Here is a 17,566-nt window from a genome sequence, read left to right as displayed (position 1 = left end):
CTTTTTTCTAGTTATATGAAAAAAAGTTGAAATGATGCTCTCTCTCTCTTTCTTGAGCAGCTGCTTTACTTCTTCTTCTTCTGCTACTCTCTTTCATTCTCCTGTCCTAATTATCTGCCAAAATTAAAGAAAATTACTCTCTCTCTCTCTCTCTCTCTCTCTCTCAAAGTAATGGTAGATGAATATTTTGGGTGTTTTTCAGTTTTCAGGGTGAGAGAGGAAGTCAATAAATATTTGGTGGTTTTCTATTTGTCTGGTAAGGTAGATGGTGTAGTGTTGTGATGTGGCAGACATCAAAACACAAGAGTTGGTGCAGGAAGCCATCAGGCCTACATGTTGCAGTCCTTGTATGAGACATGCCTGCCTCTTTCCCCATCCATACATTTATCTAGTCTTTCAAAGCTCCTATTGACTCCCCACTGACAATTGGAGTCATATTATTAGTAGTATTAGTAGTAGTAGTAGTAGCAGTACACAAAACTATCTCTCTCATATTCTTCCTTTTTCCTTCTTTTCATTTACAAAATTCTCTTTTTTCTTCTTGCTTGTTCAAATTCTCTTTCTCTCTTCCTCCTCCTCCTCGGTCCCTCTCTCTCTCTCTTGATGAATGACAACATGAAGGTTACAGTATGTATTAAGGTGACAGACATGACAGGGGTGTGGTGATCAGGGATTGTGATACGGTGGGCATTGTCATCCTTTTCCTCCACCACCAGCACCTGCACAAACCACAGGGGTAGGATGTTGTTATAGCACCCTGTCAGCAGCCTATGAGGGGGAGGTAGGTTGAGAGAGGGTTGGGTTGGGATGAGGGAATTAATAAGGGTGAAATACTGTTAAGGTGAATATGTGTTAGTTTGGTATGCACAGGGTGAAAATTTCCAAGATAAGATGATGCGTGGGCAGGAGAGGAAGCTAGGGTGTGGTTAGGGTAAGAGCTGCTTAGGGTGAAAACATGTTACTTAGGATGAATTATTGCAGTGAGGGTTTTGTTATTGGAGCAAAGTGAGGCCAGTGAGTGATGATTCTATGGTGACTCAATGTTTTATGTTATGGATGGCATGAGAGAGATTAATGCAAAGTTGGAAATGTTAGTGTAAGGCTGGGAGAATAGAGGAGGGTAGGCAGTAATAGCAAGCTTGTTTGCTGATCACAGTTTTACTAGCAGAGAGTGAAAGAGAACCTCAGATGCATTTATCTATATTCTGTGTGTTATTTATGTAAAGTCAAATAATCACTGGAATATGCTGAGTGTAGGTGATGGGTCTATTTCTCTCCATCTTTATATCCTGTGGGCAAGTTCATTTATGACTCTTAACTATGTGAAACCACCTGTCATAATTTTATATACTGCATGCATAACTGTAACTACTTGAAAACAACCATGAACTATATAATACTTAAAATTTGACATATTTAATGAGTAAATGCTATCTGGCTTAAGTAAATCACAATGCAAGTAAATTGGTACATATTGCATTAGTAAGGCAAGGAAGCATAGTTCATGTCATCATCATCTCCCATACCAGGTTATCTACATCATTTTCATTTTTGCCTCAAATGAAGTAAAGTAAATAGCAGGCCTGACACTTAAGGCATTAGTTATAAAAGTTCTTCATAGTCTTGAGGCAATTACCTGGTCTGTGTCTGCTGCTTCTTCAAGCTAAGGCCATGGTCCATTTCTGACTGGGCCCTCTCAAATGGATTCTGAGTGTTTTCCCAAGCAAATTCAGAGCATCCAGAGACACTTTGACATGTCCTTTGATTCAAGAGAGCTGAGTACATCCACACAAGTCTGGATGAAAACACTTGCTGGAGACTGCACCCTGATTGTCGGGTTTTCCTTCCATACTAATTTATTAATTAAATTATACACTATACACTACTGTACTGTATATCATACCACTGTTAAATTTGCACTGAACACTTTATTGGAGCATTCAATCTCTACAATGGTGTTTCTAAATTTAACAGACAAGATAATAGTCCATCCCTGCTATACATAAAAATTACCAGTATACAGGTATTCCTAAGGTTCATTATTTATGTTTGGTCTTGTTTTTGACGCTCGGTTGACTAGACCTGTCAGCAACACTCCCCATTTATCTGGGCTTGTGACCGGCACTGAGCTGGGCTGGCTTGCCCAACTCAGATACAGGAAAAATATCTAGAAGGAAACAGAAAAGTGTATTGGCATTTTGTGGACTTGCAGGTGTATGACAGGGTGCCTGGGAAAGTAATGTACTGGAGTTTGAGAAAGAGAAGAGTGCCAGAAAAGATAAGACTAGTGAAAATGTTGTATGAGGGAGCAAAAACAACAGTGCAGACAAGGTATGGGGAAACAGAATCCTTCCCAGTTGAAGTAGGACCCCATCAGGGATCAGCTTTGAGTCCTTATCTCTTTCTCATAGTGTTGGACACAATAACAATGGATGTGAGAGACAATGAGGACTTGTGGGAGTTGCTGTTCGCCGACGACCTAGTCATCATTGCGGATACGGAGGAAGAGTTACAGGAGAGATATTTGTTATGGAAAGGCAACCTGGAGAGAAAGGGAATGAAAGTGAGCACACAAAAGACAGAGGTAACGGTAAGCAACGGAGAAGGTTATGAGGAAATAAATGTAACATCAGAGGATGGCATAAGATTGAAGCAGACAAGAGAGTTCAAATACCTAGGATCAATAATGGCAGGAGGAGGAGGGACAGAAAAAGCAGTTAGACAGAGTAAAACAGACAGAGACATTTACACTGAATGGGATTCTTGTATTCTTTTCCACCAACACTGGTATGAAAATCCAGTAAGAAAGCATCACAAATCTCACAAAGTACCAAGGGAGACTGGATATGTGTATCAAGATGACCGTTCTTGGCAAATCTCTTTCCACACTCCTGACACTCGAAGTGTCTTACTAGTGGTGAGCATGTGATTGTTTACATCACCTTTGTGGGCAAATTTTTCCCCCCACTCTTGACACTCAGACTTTCTCACACCAGTGGCGGGTTAGCATGTGTCTATTAAGCTTACTTTTCAGGGTAAATCTTTTCTCACACTCCTGACACTCAAAGTTTCTGACACCAGTGTGAGTGAGTTCGTGTGTGTTAAGAACACATTTTCGAATAACATCTTTCCCACAAAAAATTTACCAGAAAAGGTGTAAATAACACACAAATTCTCACACACACTGGTGTTAGAAAATTTGAGTGTCAGGAGTGGGGAAAAGATTTACCCAGAAAGGTGGGCTTAATAGACACATGCAACCCCCACTGGTGTGAGAAAGCCTGAGTGTCAAGAGTGTGAAAAAAAGTTTGCCCACAAAGGTGATGTTAACAAACACATGCTCACCACTAGAAAGACACTTCGAGTGTCTGGAGTGTGGAAAGAGATTTACCCAGAAGGGTCATCTTGACACACACATATCCTGTCCCACATGGTAAAATCAAGCACCACAATATTTATGGTGCTTTGCTTTTAATACCAATAGGGGCATGAATGTGTTTGTCATGATCACCTTTCTTTGGATAAACTTTCCCAGTCTCATTGCACTCTGTCAGTATTGGTGAGGATGTTTGATAAGAATCACCTTTCTGTGCTAACATCTTTTCACACTTCTGGAACTCATTTCTCACTCCAGTACAGTGGGAAATGTCTATTAAAATCACATTTCTGGGTAAATCTCTTCTCCCACTCCAGAAACTCATTTACAGCAAGGTACCTGAGGATATTAGCTAAGACTGACTCTACTGGTTAAACTTTTCTTGCACTCCAGAGTAAACTTCACTTTGCTTCTAATTAATACTATAAGCATAATCTCAAAACATCCTCTCCTGCACATTTGTGCCAGAAAGAATGTTTCAAGATTATCCTTATATGAGAATCTTTTCCTAAAAATGCTTGCACTCACACCAGTGTCAGTAAATGTATGGTTCAACTTGAAAAGTGAACATGGTCTCTGAGTCTGAGCAATCAAATCTGAACCTTGCTCTGGTAACATATCTGGTGATGGCAACCTTAATGGACCACACTTGTCTGTAGGTCCTTGGGTCTACAGTTGCTTATTCTTGCTGTATGTGCCCATGCTTTGTCTCATGTCATCCATTACAACACTAATCTTAGCAGCACACCAGTCCTGTTCTTGCAGGACTTCTGAAGGGGCCAGTGACCATGTTGCATGAAGGACACACGCAACATCCCTCACGACAAGGAGGAAATGAGAGCAGGAATGCAGGAGACTGGAGTCCAGGCATGGGTACTGACTTGGACTCTTCACCTCAGCATCTGTAAGAGTAGCAGTAGTTAGTACACAAGCAGTGAGATTGATGGTTCAGAGGATTACAAGGTCAGCCTGCCAGACTGGAAGGTGCTGTCTGTGTGCAAATGGTGTTTGTAACCTTATCTTCCAGTGTCACTGCATTGGATTTTAGTTAAATAAGACAAGTCAGTTGAGCCTGTACGAAAAAAAAAAAATTAGATATCTCAACATGCCAAAATACCAAGAATCTGGCATAGGGTCACACACCCCAACATTCCTGAATTGCTTTCATGTACTGCCAAACTTACCCATCTACCTTTTAATATATAAAAGATACTCTTTGATAGTGTGGGCAGATGTGAAACCTTAATAATAATCATAATAGCTGTTCTTTGGTGTGTGCCTCAACAGATCCCGTGGATACTCGTTAGCATGAATACTTAGGATGTTTTTGCAATATGTAGGTAAAATACATCAAGGTGCATCACAAGAGGACATTTTAGCATGTGCATCTCCAGAGAACTGTGGAAGCATGCACTAAGTCCTGCATCAAAACAGCCAACAATCACCGGCAACTCTGATCACTGCGAATGTCCCAATCACCATTACTTCCACCAGTCACACTAAATATTTAAAGATTTGTTCTAATAGTCCTTCACCATCTGGTGCTCAGGTGTAGACACTTTGATGTACAGCCAAGAATCCAATAGGGTGGGAAGAATCTCCTTTACTCGTAAGTAGAACTATGACACATTTGCTTTCCTCACTCTAAAACAGTGATTCTCAACCACTGGTAAATTTAACCCCTTGGGTAAATTATATGTGGAGGGGAGGGGGGTTGATAACTAATACAAGGAAAAAAAAAAAAGAAATAATAAATAAATAAATAAATAAATAAATAAATAATAATAATAAAATTATATATATATATATATATATATATATATATATATATATATATATATATATATATATATATATATATATATATATATATATATATATATATATATATATATATATATATATATATATATATATATATATATTATATTATAATATATATATATATATATATATATATATATATATATATATATATATATATATATATATATATATATATATATATATATATATATATATAATAAAATATTAGATTCTGAACAATAGTTTTTCTGACCTTGTTTTTGTTCCTTTATGATGACTGAATATTTTTAAAGGGAAAGTAAGTGGGTAAATGGAGAAATACATCAAGCTCAAAGGGTTAATGACAGAGGAAAGGTTGTGAATCCCTGCTATAAAACAATGGTTCCTCAACCAATCTTGGTTGTGGTCATAGGTGGGTGTTATTGCAATAAATTATCACAATAACAACATCAGGTTATCAGTTATCTGATGATAATTTTATTTAATTTTATTGATTCATTGTTATCGCCAATACATTTGGTTCCAAAATAGTGATAACTGATAATTTTAGTTTTTGGAACGTGCATGTTGAAGTTTTTAACTTTCAAAATCAACTGTAGTTATTTTACTTAAAACAGTACTTTTCATTTGTGAAGAGACACAATAAACATAGAATTTGATTCTTTTCCAAGATTTTTCTAAGTTTTCTAAGATAAAAATTAAGAGATTTGGATTTATTATTATTATTATTTTTTTACTTATATCAATATCATTATCACTTATATCGGAATTTCGGATTTATCGATTTATTGGTTATTGGGCAATAAATTTATTACAAGTTATCGATTATTACCAGTTAGGTTATTGTTATTGATTTGTGATAATTTTTTTTCGTTACTGCACCCAGTTATGGTTGGTACCCTAACAGCAGGTTTGCTGTCTGGGTTGTGATAAATCATTAATATAGCAATATCTGAGGTAATTACAGATATGGAAGGCAGAAATGTGTCTACAAAGGATGTGAGTTCCAAGGAATACTGAATAGAGGTTTGTATGGAAGTTGTGAAGGGAAGAGTGCTGGAAGAGGCCTGTAGGTAGTGCAGCATTAAAGTTAAGAGGAGTAAAGACGTGCAGACAGTGCAGCAGAAAGCTTAGGAGCAGTGAAGACCTGCAGGTGGTGCAGCAGGAAGGTTAGGAGCAGTGAAGACCTGGAGACAGTCCAGCAACATATAAAGATAAGCTAAAACAACTCAATCTGCATTCACTACAGATAAGGGTGCTTGGAGACACGATTTAATTGGATAAAAGGAATTAAAAAAAGGCGATATAAGTGATGTTCTCATAATAAACAACTGGGACAGAATAATAAACAACTGGGACAGATAAGTTTAGGTTCAAGAGAAATCAGTAGGAACTTAAACAGTGGTGGATGAGTAGGATAGGATAAGCAGTCATGTGGTCAGTGCCATCAGGCTAAGTAGTTTTTTTGACCAGTACAGTGTAGGCCAGGGATTCTCAACCTTTCCTCCATTATTAACCTTTGGCTTGATGTATTTCTCCATTTACCTCCCTTCCATACAAACAAAAACAAGAAAATCATAGTCATTCCTCTCTCCCTCTCTCTCTCTCACACACACACACACACACACACAAACAATTATTAACATTCTCTCTTTATTATATAAAATGAAATTTAATTGAACTATTATTCAATTTTCAGGTAGATCAGTTATTTACCCTCTGCTATGCATATTTTTTTTTTTACCCCTATGGGGTAAATATACCCCTGGCAGAGAATCACTGGAGTAGGCCAACAGACCTATTGCAATCTCCTTTATGTTCTTTATGTCAAGCAAAGTTAATTTTCCAACTACTTAATAATTCTGCAGGGACCTTATTCTCAAAGTTTCAGCACCTCATCTTGCCTAATTTTATGAGGCCACACTAAGTCTTTTTCAAGACTGTTTTCATAATGCTAATTTTAAGGATTTATTGTTTCTTCAGGTTATGCTCCACCAAATGGTGGTGCTCTACAGCCTCCAATATTTTAAAAAATAAAGCAATATATAAAAATGACTATAGAATAAATACATTTACTTAAGTAAAATTAAAATACTTAACCTTGATTCACAGACCATCATATAATAAGTTTAAAAAATAAAACTTAATCATATGTAATCAAACCAAATTCTATGAATGTTTATTACACCGAGTGGTTAATAAGATTCTGCAACGAATAAATAAATAAATAAATAAATAAATAAATAAATAAATAAATAAATAAAAAGCCCAAGAGCACGACAAAAATAAATTAGGATTTTGAAAAGTCCTTATGAGACCCCGATACATTTAAAGAGACCAATAGATATTTCTCCTTTCTCTGGAATTCATAATCCTTTGGCCATCACTCGGGCAACCTGAATCTTTTTATTACGTCTTACGGAAATTAACTCTAACCTCAGGAAAGTAAGATGCCACCAAGGGTGCAGGAGGCTGCTTGCCTGCCCGGTTTGTGGCTGCAGGGGTCTGTCCGTCTGCCCAAGGTCTGCCTGGGCTGGCCAGGGCTGCCCCAGGCTTGGCTGGTGGACCCTACAACAGATCCTGGCAGATTTTCCACAATACCGAATACTCTTCCTGCGGCTTGCCTCTGAGTGCAGCACAGCATGGCACTCGCGGATACTGCGCCGTACCTCTGCCCTTGTCTCTGGTACCTCCGGTCCCATGTGGCAAGGTAAGGCCACGTGCCATTTGGTCCCCGCGCCGTGCTGCGGCCAAGAGGCTGGCTGCCGCTGCCGTCCGGTGTGGCCGCAGTTAGGGTTGCCAGATTTGCTCTCGGGCTCATTTCCATTCTTCGATTTTTCGTGGTCTTATGTCGACTATTTTTTAACACGCTCTAGAAAATCGTAATAACGGAGTTTTCAGCGGTATTCTAGGGGAATTTTAACACGTATTCTTAATCAACAATGAAAAAAAAATAACACCGATGAGAACCCGACTGATCATCCTCTGTGCATTTGAAAATGGCGCCTTGAAGAATCCCAAGCATTTAAAAATTCAAGCTCAGTTTGCTTTCTTATTACCAAATTTTATGAAACATTTTTTCTAAGTTTTCATTACCTGGCATCGCGATATTAATGTGGAGGAAAACTCTTACTTGAGATAGGAGCATTGTCTTTTGTGAGAGTTCATTAATCAAAAGAGCACCTGAGTAAACTCAGGATGAGTCATTTCCAGATAAAATGCACCTTGATTTGACAATTAAAACACCAAATGCCAACTCTGATTTAGTTTCGTGGACTGTCCTTTGCAATGATCATGGAAATATAGAGGGTATATTATAATGCCAATGCCTCCATAGGAATACCACTGTTGAGTTGCAATTATTACGGTTTAGATTTTCTTTCCATAATTTCCTATCTACATACCAGGCCCACGCAAAACACCGCTCCTTCATACACACTATTCTCACTCTTGGCCTTTCTAAACGCAGAGAATATGTATCTTTGATATTGTTTCTTACCGATAAAGATCAATAAAAAACTAGACTTAATTTTGTCATTGAATATCAAGCTACATGATTTATTGCATGAATTCTCTTTCCCGATCAGAGGCTAACTTAGAACCCTTCCCCGATGAGGCTGTGATTTCTTAGGTCTACCAATCTTATACATCAATAAAACGAAGACAAGCACCGTTGCACTTAATTTCCAAATTTCCTGCACCGACTCCCCACCAGTAGGCTACAGCTACACCACTCTTCATCTATCATTCCTGTTTTTTGCATTAAGAATTAGTTCTGAACTTAGAGAGAGAGAGAGAGAGAGAGAGAGAGAGAGAGAGAGAGAGAGAGAGAGAGAGAGAGAGAATTTTTATCAATTGATATAATTGCAGGTAAATGAAACAGGCGATTAAATGGCTTTTCTGGCCTCCCTCTATTCTTGAGATTGCCTTGAAGCTCCACAGTCAGGAAAGATTTAAGTACTAATAACCAATAAGTTATGTATTATCAACACAAGATCCTTTCCATTATGACAAACTTATACTAATGTTGCAAATTAAATAAAAGACTAAGACATGTATTACTTGTAAATTTTATTGAGTCATAGCACTTCTGAATGTGCCTCTCTTTCCAATACAATTGAACAGATCCCCAAGCAGGGCACTCAGACAGAGTGCCACACAGTCCAGGAATCAAGCAGTCATCACAGCAGGGTTGTACTCCACAGGAAAGATTTTATCAAATAGACAATTTCTATCATAAAGACTTTTTTGTGCTATACTGGACTTAAGGAAGTAATAGACTGGTTTTAAAATTACTATTATGATACAATGAAACAACTTTATATTGTGTAAAAGTGGTACCTGGTGTTTGCCAATAATGACATCAGTAATTAAGATAAAGACTATCGCTTTAAAAGAACAAGGAACAGTTTAACATTAAAGATTTATAAATTATCACTCAGACTTTACCTATATATTCCTTATGGGGTAACCATGATTAGGTAATGGGTGATAACATCAGAATAAGAGGACAGATGGAAAATATATTAAGGAGACTGTAACCACAAGCCTAGATGGCTGGCATGCATGTTGTGCCTACATTAACAATAACAACCCATGCTCAATGGATGGCTAGGTTGTGACATTTCTCTGTTTTAGAACCAAAGCTACCAATATTCCCATCAATTCTTTATCTCATATCATGGCTGCTTAAACCCAGGTCCACCACAAATGCCAAGGATTTTTTTTATCACCCAAAAAAACAAGCTTTAAAGGTATCCAGGCAACCTAAAGATTCATATTAAGTAGGAAGATCATGGGAACACATGAGAGAACAAAGATAAGACCATCCTACCATCCACAATCTCTTAAGCACTTACCACAATTAGATTTATCCATGACTGAACTAAACCCAGGGCTGTCACCACATGTTAGCAGAAACTAATCACCTCTTAAATACAAATCAACGTCACATTTATGAATCTCCCATCGTCAGTTAATGAATAGAAACTAGTACCCTGTTCAATCTAATCCTTGGATAGAGCTTTCTTTCTGTCAGGGAGACCAGCATAGTGTAAAAAAAAAAAAAATAATAAAAAAAATAAATAAATATATAAATAAATAAATAAAATAATGAATGAATGAATGGATAAATTAATAAAAAGAAAATAAATACAACTTACAAAGCTGTTCCCTAAACAAAATAAAATAATTTAAAGGGATGTCTCTTTGATGTCATGATGCTCATTTTTTTTTTTTTTTAAGAATTTCATCATAAAAGATGGATTAATGTATAGGAAAAGAGTTCAGAAAATAAAGAACAAACAAAAGATGGCATACTATAGTCTAAGTTCCAAGACAGCTCTGGTACTTTGGTGTATCATATTGTAATCTAAATTTAGTCCTGGTTGAGCATTTATGTACCTTTAAGATTAATGTAAAGAACCAATGTACCTTTAAAATTAATGTAAAGAACCAATCAAATATTAAAATAAAAAAAATACTAAAGAAAAAATAGAAAGGGAAGAAGCCCTGCTCAATTCAATGTTCACAGTTACATTGGATATCAATTAACAATACAGTTTCCAAATTTATGCTAAAAGATTATGATACAATTTTCATCATATAATGACAGTAAATACAAAATACTGTTTGGTGAGTTATATATATTGCATTTAATGTTCCCTTCATTATTTATCATACAGATATTCAGGAAGACTAGAAGCAGCACACCGAAAGCCCAAATTGCCAGCAGAGCTGTCAGGAGTGTTCTGGCTCCTGGCAGCACATCTGTACCTGCAATGGAAAGATTTCTAATTTTTCAGTGTCCCCATAATATTACAAAGGACTGGTGCTGCCCATGAAGCTGCTGAATCCCTTGCCATGCAATTGCAGGTTATTATGTGTGAGCTTGGCATCACAACAAAGCAGGTGTTTAATACAGATAAGGCTGTACATGCTTTTAAGGTGTATGTAGAAACACGCTTTAGTAATGATGAAAACACAGCATGAGGTTTTGAGTCAGCAAGGGATAGGCTGATTCTATTTTCATGTACTAGTGTCCGTGAAAAGTATTGTGCACTCTGTTTTTTCAAATGTTTCATCATGTTTGTCATTAGTGAAGGTTAATAAAAGAGATAATTCAGTTCCTGGTATTTGTTTAATATTTTGGCATACTACCCTTAACTTTGATGACTAATATGAGCAGCTTAGACATTGATTCAGTGAAACTCTTGAAATATTCCTTGTCCATACTGCAGCACTACAAATTTTTTATTTCACCGGTGAAGTGCTGAATGGACGATGTGTCACAGTCTGCAAGATGATTCTTGGTGTAACTCCAGCAGTTCTCTATGGGGTTGAGGTCTGGTGGGTTCCCTGGCTAGTCAAGAACCTAAATTTTGTGATTTTTCAGCCACTGCATAACCTTTTTGGCTCGATGACATGAAGTGCCGTCCTGCATGGAAATGTTACAACTTTCTATGTAAGTCATAGAAAGGCAGCACATGATCCTCCAACACTTGCATGTAGCATTTGCCTGTCATCACTTCATCCTTAGAAAGGAAATATAACCCTCCCCAACCTCTATCAACCACTAAATGCACCCTACACCATTACACTAGGAGGGTGTTTCACATTTCTACTTGTGTACTGTGGCAGGTAGTGGCTGGAATTCTTGGGACGTCTCACTTTACCTAGCAATATTCTAATGCATCTGAAAATGCTTTAATCACTAAAAAGCATCTTCATCTATTGGTCTGGAGTCCAGTTCTTGTATTTCCATGCAAAAGCAAATTTCTTCTTCATCTGCTTTGTAAGAAGGGGTTTGTCAGCTGACCAGAATGTTAGAAGGCTAATCTCCTTCTGTATCCATTCCTGAATGATTCGTTCTGAGACATCTCCTAACACATCTGGATGCAGCTTCTTCAGTTCACAAGCTGTAATCCTTGGATTCCTCATAACCTCATACTTCATGAGGGTATCAGTCTCCTTGGATGTCTCTCTTGGCTTTCCAGATGCTGGTTTTCTTAGAGGTATGGTGTATGGAGGGATGGTGCAAGTCAATGCAACCACACAGTGAATGGTGCTTTCATGTTGCCCTGTATGTCTTGAAATTTATTTTGTTGTCACATTTTCAGTCTTTCATGCCAAAATTCTGGTCTTTTCTTCACTGTTAAGGTTGGAGCCATGCAGACACTGTACCAGAAAATGGGAAGGCTGGGAAGGGAAAGAGGGTGAATAGGATGTCATAGAATGGAAATCCTCTCTCCATGGCAGCTCAATGAGCACTATGGCAAGAACTGTTGATCCTCAGACATACCCTCACTTTTCCCATGCTCATGGCAGCAATACCAGACGTAAGAAAAAGGTGCAACTGAACAATAACCTAGCACACCATAATTTGGATTTCAGGCTGTAGCGCACAATACTTTCTGCAGACACTGTAATATTGACATATGGTGATGCTTTGGGGTTGTTTCAGCATGAAAATATGAATAAACTATAGATATAATGAACTTAAAAGTCCTCAAGAATTCACTTTTATTTTTTTTCATTTACTCCACACATATAATTATTCATGCTACGTTTTCACATTATGCATTAACTATGTACATACATGGCACAAATCCTTCATACAAAACAAGAACTTAGTATAGTAAGTATTGTACTATATTTTTATACTAATTTTTTTTCTTTTTTACAAAAAACATTCAAAACCTTTCAATGAAGGACAATGTAGAATACATTTACCAGTAAAAAGAATAGAAGCTTGAGAGACCTCACCTGTAGCAGTATTCCTTTGTGCACATGTAAGAGCCACCCTTCTTCACCTTGTCAGTCCCAGTTTGTGGCCCCACCTAAAAAGCAAACATTTTGTTGGTTTGAACAACTACTATCACATAAAGGATTGTTTGGTAATGGAGATACCTAAGTACTGAGTCACTTGTCATAATCAGAAGAGGAAACATTTAATTTCCACCGATCTTGATTATAAGCAAGCATACAATAGTCAGGTGATCATGGAATACTGGAAACCAAACAAAATTAAAATTACTACTGTGTTGATGTTACAATATTTGGCATACAATAAATTCTGAGGATAAAGCTTTCCTGAGTTACCTAAAATTGTAATGATGCCAGGTTTCTATGTTTTATATATGGTGCAACAGTTTTTATCTTCACACACCTAGTACCAAAACAGACTGGCAGTGTGACTACACCTGACTTTGGTCAGTTTCAATTTTACATATAGTGGAAAAGAGTATCATCCCAGAAGTTATGTGGCCAGAATGAGAAAACCTTAAAAGTTATGTGAAGAAAATTTATCTTAATTTCCACTGCTGGTCTGCTTCAGCTGGGTTCTGGGGTTGGGTACTTGGTGCCTGCATGCCTGACCTTCCACAATGCAGGAAAGTATTTACCTAGTTGTAATTTATAGGACCTGAGCTATGCTCAATAAAAGTAGAAGAAAAGAAAAAGGAGAGAGAGAGAGAGAGAGAGAGAGAGAGAGAGAGAGAGAGAGAGAGAGAGAGAGAGAGAGAGAGAGAGAGAGAGAGAGAGAGAGAGAGAGAGAGAGAGAGAGAGAGAGAGAGAGAGAGAGAGAGAGAGAGAGAGAGAGAGAGAGAGAGAGAGAGAGAGAGAGAGAGAGAGAGAGAGAGAGAGAGAGAGAGAGAGTGGTGCATAACTGAAAGGTGAATTATTTGAGTTTATCCCCTTCCTTTTACTCCACTGTTGCCTTTCATATGGAAGCTTTTACATTCCAATAAGTTGATCAAGTTGGTATAAGAAGGTGGAAGGTTGAGTGGAAAAGAGACATGCCCTGGGTCATCATTCTGTCTGCACAGCTGCTTACCTCCCATGTATATTTATTGATGCTTAAAACAGACACACCCTCATACCAGATTATCAAATACCCACTTGAACTGCACACCATTAGTAACAGGCACCTGTTGCAAAGTTCAGTTTTCAAAAAACAAAACCTGAATTTGGGTTATTTGACAATTTGGAAGAAAATCCTAATTCACAAGTTGTAAATTTGCTAGACACATGGGCTTAAACTGATTTGACTGTTAAATGTGATAGTCTTTAACCTTTCAGTGCAAATGCTAGAGTATGCTGCACCAGTAGTCTATATCACTTTGTGATCATTTGTCATGCTACCAGGTCTATCACCACCTATTTCATCATATTCTCTCATAACATTGCAGAAGTCACCATGAACAATTTTATGTCATGCATGTAGACTGAGTTAAGATCCACTAAAGCCAGTCATACTAATATTCTCCTTAATACCAGTTTGTGGGAAACACATTACAGTGTACTGAAAGACCTGACAACGGAAAATAAAAAAAAACTGTTACGGGAACTGATGAGGTGAAACTACACAACATCTAACTTCTATATGAACATATCGTGGGGCACTTACTTAAATGCTTACTTAAATAACCATAAGTGCTTTCAAAATATTGTGATACATACTGGATTCTTCTGCAAGCTTGGTGAGTGATTCACACGCCACCAATCAGCTGTCCACTCCCAGACATTGCCTACTATGTTGTGCAGGCCATAGCCATTGGTTGGGAAGGCAGTGACTGGACAACGGCCAAGGTAACCATCTTCCCCTGTGTTTGTAGTAGGGAAATCTCCTTGCCAAGTGTTTGCTCTGAAAGTTAATAAAAAAAAACATTAGACTATAGCATGAGAATACAAAAGCTACTGTTCTTATGTAAGTACTTAAAAATCCTCTAAATTTGAAAGTAGTGCATCTCCACCTGTGTTTTTCATTTGGAGTAAACTTATTTCCCCAAGGAAATAATCTATCTTGCTTTCCAGCCCGACATGCACGCTCCCACTCAGCTTCTGTAGGAAGGCGTTTTTTCATCCACTTGCAGTAAGCAACAGCATCATTCCACGACACATGCACAACAGGGTGATCCATCCGTTCTGAAAATGAAGAGTAGAAAATTAATGCATGTAGTACTCATTGCTTCACTTACGTGTAAAAAAAAAAACTGTCAATAGCTAATTTTATAACACTTTCTCATAATAACTAGATCTGTCCAGAGACTATTAGCATTATAGTGATAATAATAATAATAATAATAATAATAATAATAATAATAATAATAATAATAATAATAATAATAAAAGAACAGCTTATCTAAGGGAGGTAATGGAGCTTCACCTCAAGATCTATCCTTGATGCAATGCACCCTTTACATGCATGCAACTCATCACTCCATCTGCTGTCCACCCTCATTTGAGCATTCAGGTTGAAACTTCCCCCTAGAAACAATTCTGACAGTCTTACCAGAAATGTCTGAGTCAGGTCCTTCAGGATGCCTCCAGTCTGCCCCCTTGACTGGAACCCACCAAGGAGCAGCAGCAACAGCATTCTGAAGAGTTGATCTGACATCTTCTGATAATTCTCCATCAAGGACAAATGAATCGCCAAACTTTTCTGCCTGGTAAGGAAAAAAGAAAATGTATAATGAGAAAATAAATGAAAATGGTGATGGTTCAGTATATGCAGCATGTTCCTGAAAGGGAGCTGTTCTTAGTTAACATCTGCTTTTAACACCAGATGAAATAATCTTTTTTTATTTTTTCATAATTTCCTTAAAGTTAGACCTCTCAACCAATCAGAGGACTCTTGTATTGTAAATCTTTTTACTTCTTCTTTCTTACAAGAAGAATTTAAACTGAGCATAATAATCCTATCCACATACCTCTGTAACATAGTCATTTGCTAGCACAAACAACTGAAATTCTGCATTTGACACTTCATAAACATCCATATAGAAACCATCTATTTCCACCCATCTTGCTGGTTGCTCCCCGTCAGCTGTGAAAACTGGATCATTTGTGCCCATTACAAACTTGCCTCCAGGAATATGAACCATTTGATTTGTGGGAGGTAGATCTTGGTTTGCATTAGCCTCTTCACTATACTTATAACTTGGGGATTCTTCATTATTTTCTACTTCAGTTGAGGTGGTTTTGGCTGAATCCACTGAAGCTGCTGATGTTTTTCGACTGGTAGCACCACAGCCACAGGAGTCACCAGCCTTGGCTGCTCCATCCTCTGAATCTGTGCACTGTTCTGAGGCTGCACAAGCACTCAGCAGTAACAATCCAATCGTCAGTATCTGCCAGACATTCATCATGGTCCCCTTCAAATTCTATCTAGAAATGTAAATAAATAAACTAACATAGTACTCCGGGCAAATTTTCCAAAACATGCATAATTTTCATATTGATATACAACTTAAGACTGCCAAAATCTCATCCTTGCTCCCTTGAAATTAATTCAGACTTCAATCCCACCATTTCCAAAGAGCTAAGTCCTGCATGAATCAGTGACTGAAGCCTTCAAGGTAATGTAGAGAAGACCCACAACTTAGGTATGGTTGAAGTGGTTCTAGCAGCACAATATCTCAGAACACAAGGCTTTCTTAGATACATTTCCTGGTGCCCTGCAGGTTTACTGTCCCAGAGTTAGGTTGCAAGTTTACACAGGGTTAAAATCTGTAGGTTTGATTTAACTTGACTTTATATATAGTTTTATAGTATAGTAAGAATGAATTTACTACAAATATGAGCAACAGTAACAAAAACTAACTGAACAAAAACTTGAAATACAGTGGAATGGAACACTGACAATATAAAACTGGGCGAACTGGTCTATCCATCAAAACCTTATTATAACAAACAGCTACTACATACAGCACTTAATACTTACATCCAGTCAAATGTAATGCCAGCATTACAACTGCGATGTCCTTGGCATTTCTAGAAACATTATCTTATCACGGATGGGTTTTGACAGTTGTTGATGACAAGCGCTACGCTGCATCACTTGCCGGGGACACTTGCTGCTGCCACCTGTCCCTGCCAGTGCCACACACCACCTGGCCCACACACCACGTGACTCACGTCACGACCTCATAATAAACATTGAGCTTGAGCTTGTATTGTAACCTCATTGTAATCTACTCCACTTTGTATTGTGCTGAAACCTACCACCTCCCAACCAGTGTTGCCATTTCCCACGGATTGAAAATGATTTTTCCCACGAAATCCCACACATGAAAGTAAAGATCCCATGATAATTCCCACAAATATATATATATATATATATATATATATATATATATATATATATATATATATATATATATATATATATATATATATATATATATATATATATATATATATATATCAACACCCGAGTACTCTCTCTCTCTCAAACACACACAGTCACATACGAAAGTAATTTACATTTTATGATTTTGAAATAATTCATATTAATGGAAATAAATAATAATATTAATAATGGAACTTCATATTCTTTTTACAGGCCATATTAGTGTAATTCATTGTCTCAATAACAACAATGTT

The 17,566-nt window shown here is 37.3% G+C and overlaps 1 protein-coding gene and 1 long non-coding RNA gene across 3 annotated transcripts; both read right to left on the bottom strand.

The window, feature by feature from the left end:
* Window positions 1-3,395: 3,395 nt before the first annotated feature.
* On the bottom strand, window positions 3,396-7,961 carry LOC135107384 (uncharacterized). The gene is made up of 2 exons (XR_010271747.1): window positions 7,619-7,961; window positions 3,396-4,278 (listed from the first exon to the last, which is right to left on the bottom strand). It is a non-coding gene; the product is annotated as an uncharacterized LOC135107384 (long non-coding RNA).
* A 1,275-nt stretch (window positions 7,962-9,236) lies between these two features.
* LOC135107382 (formylglycine-generating enzyme-like) lies at window positions 9,237-17,217 on the bottom strand. 2 transcript variants are annotated; one of them, XM_064017173.1, is made up of 7 exons: window positions 16,905-17,217; window positions 15,892-16,271; window positions 15,474-15,627; window positions 14,935-15,106; window positions 14,642-14,825; window positions 12,947-13,020; window positions 9,237-10,957 (listed from the first exon to the last, which is right to left on the bottom strand). In XM_064017173.1, the coding sequence occupies exons 1-7, from the start codon at window positions 16,927-16,929 to the stop codon at window positions 10,852-10,854; spliced, it is 1,095 nt and encodes a 364-aa protein (XP_063873243.1). In that variant the 5' UTR covers window positions 16,930-17,217; the 3' UTR covers window positions 9,237-10,851. The 2 variants fall into 2 exon arrangements, with proteins under 2 accessions (XP_063873243.1, XP_063873242.1); XM_064017172.1 differs by having other exon boundaries at window positions 15,892-16,348; window positions 16,905-17,216.
* Window positions 17,218-17,566: the final 349 nt, after the last annotated feature.

This window comes from Scylla paramamosain, chromosome 15, assembly GCF_035594125.1.
Source record: "Scylla paramamosain isolate STU-SP2022 chromosome 15, ASM3559412v1, whole genome shotgun sequence".
Taxonomy (NCBI): Eukaryota; Metazoa; Arthropoda; class Malacostraca; order Decapoda; family Portunidae; genus Scylla; species Scylla paramamosain.
Note: the sequence above shows the minus strand (reverse complement) of the source record. Positions and strands in the feature narration are given on the sequence as shown.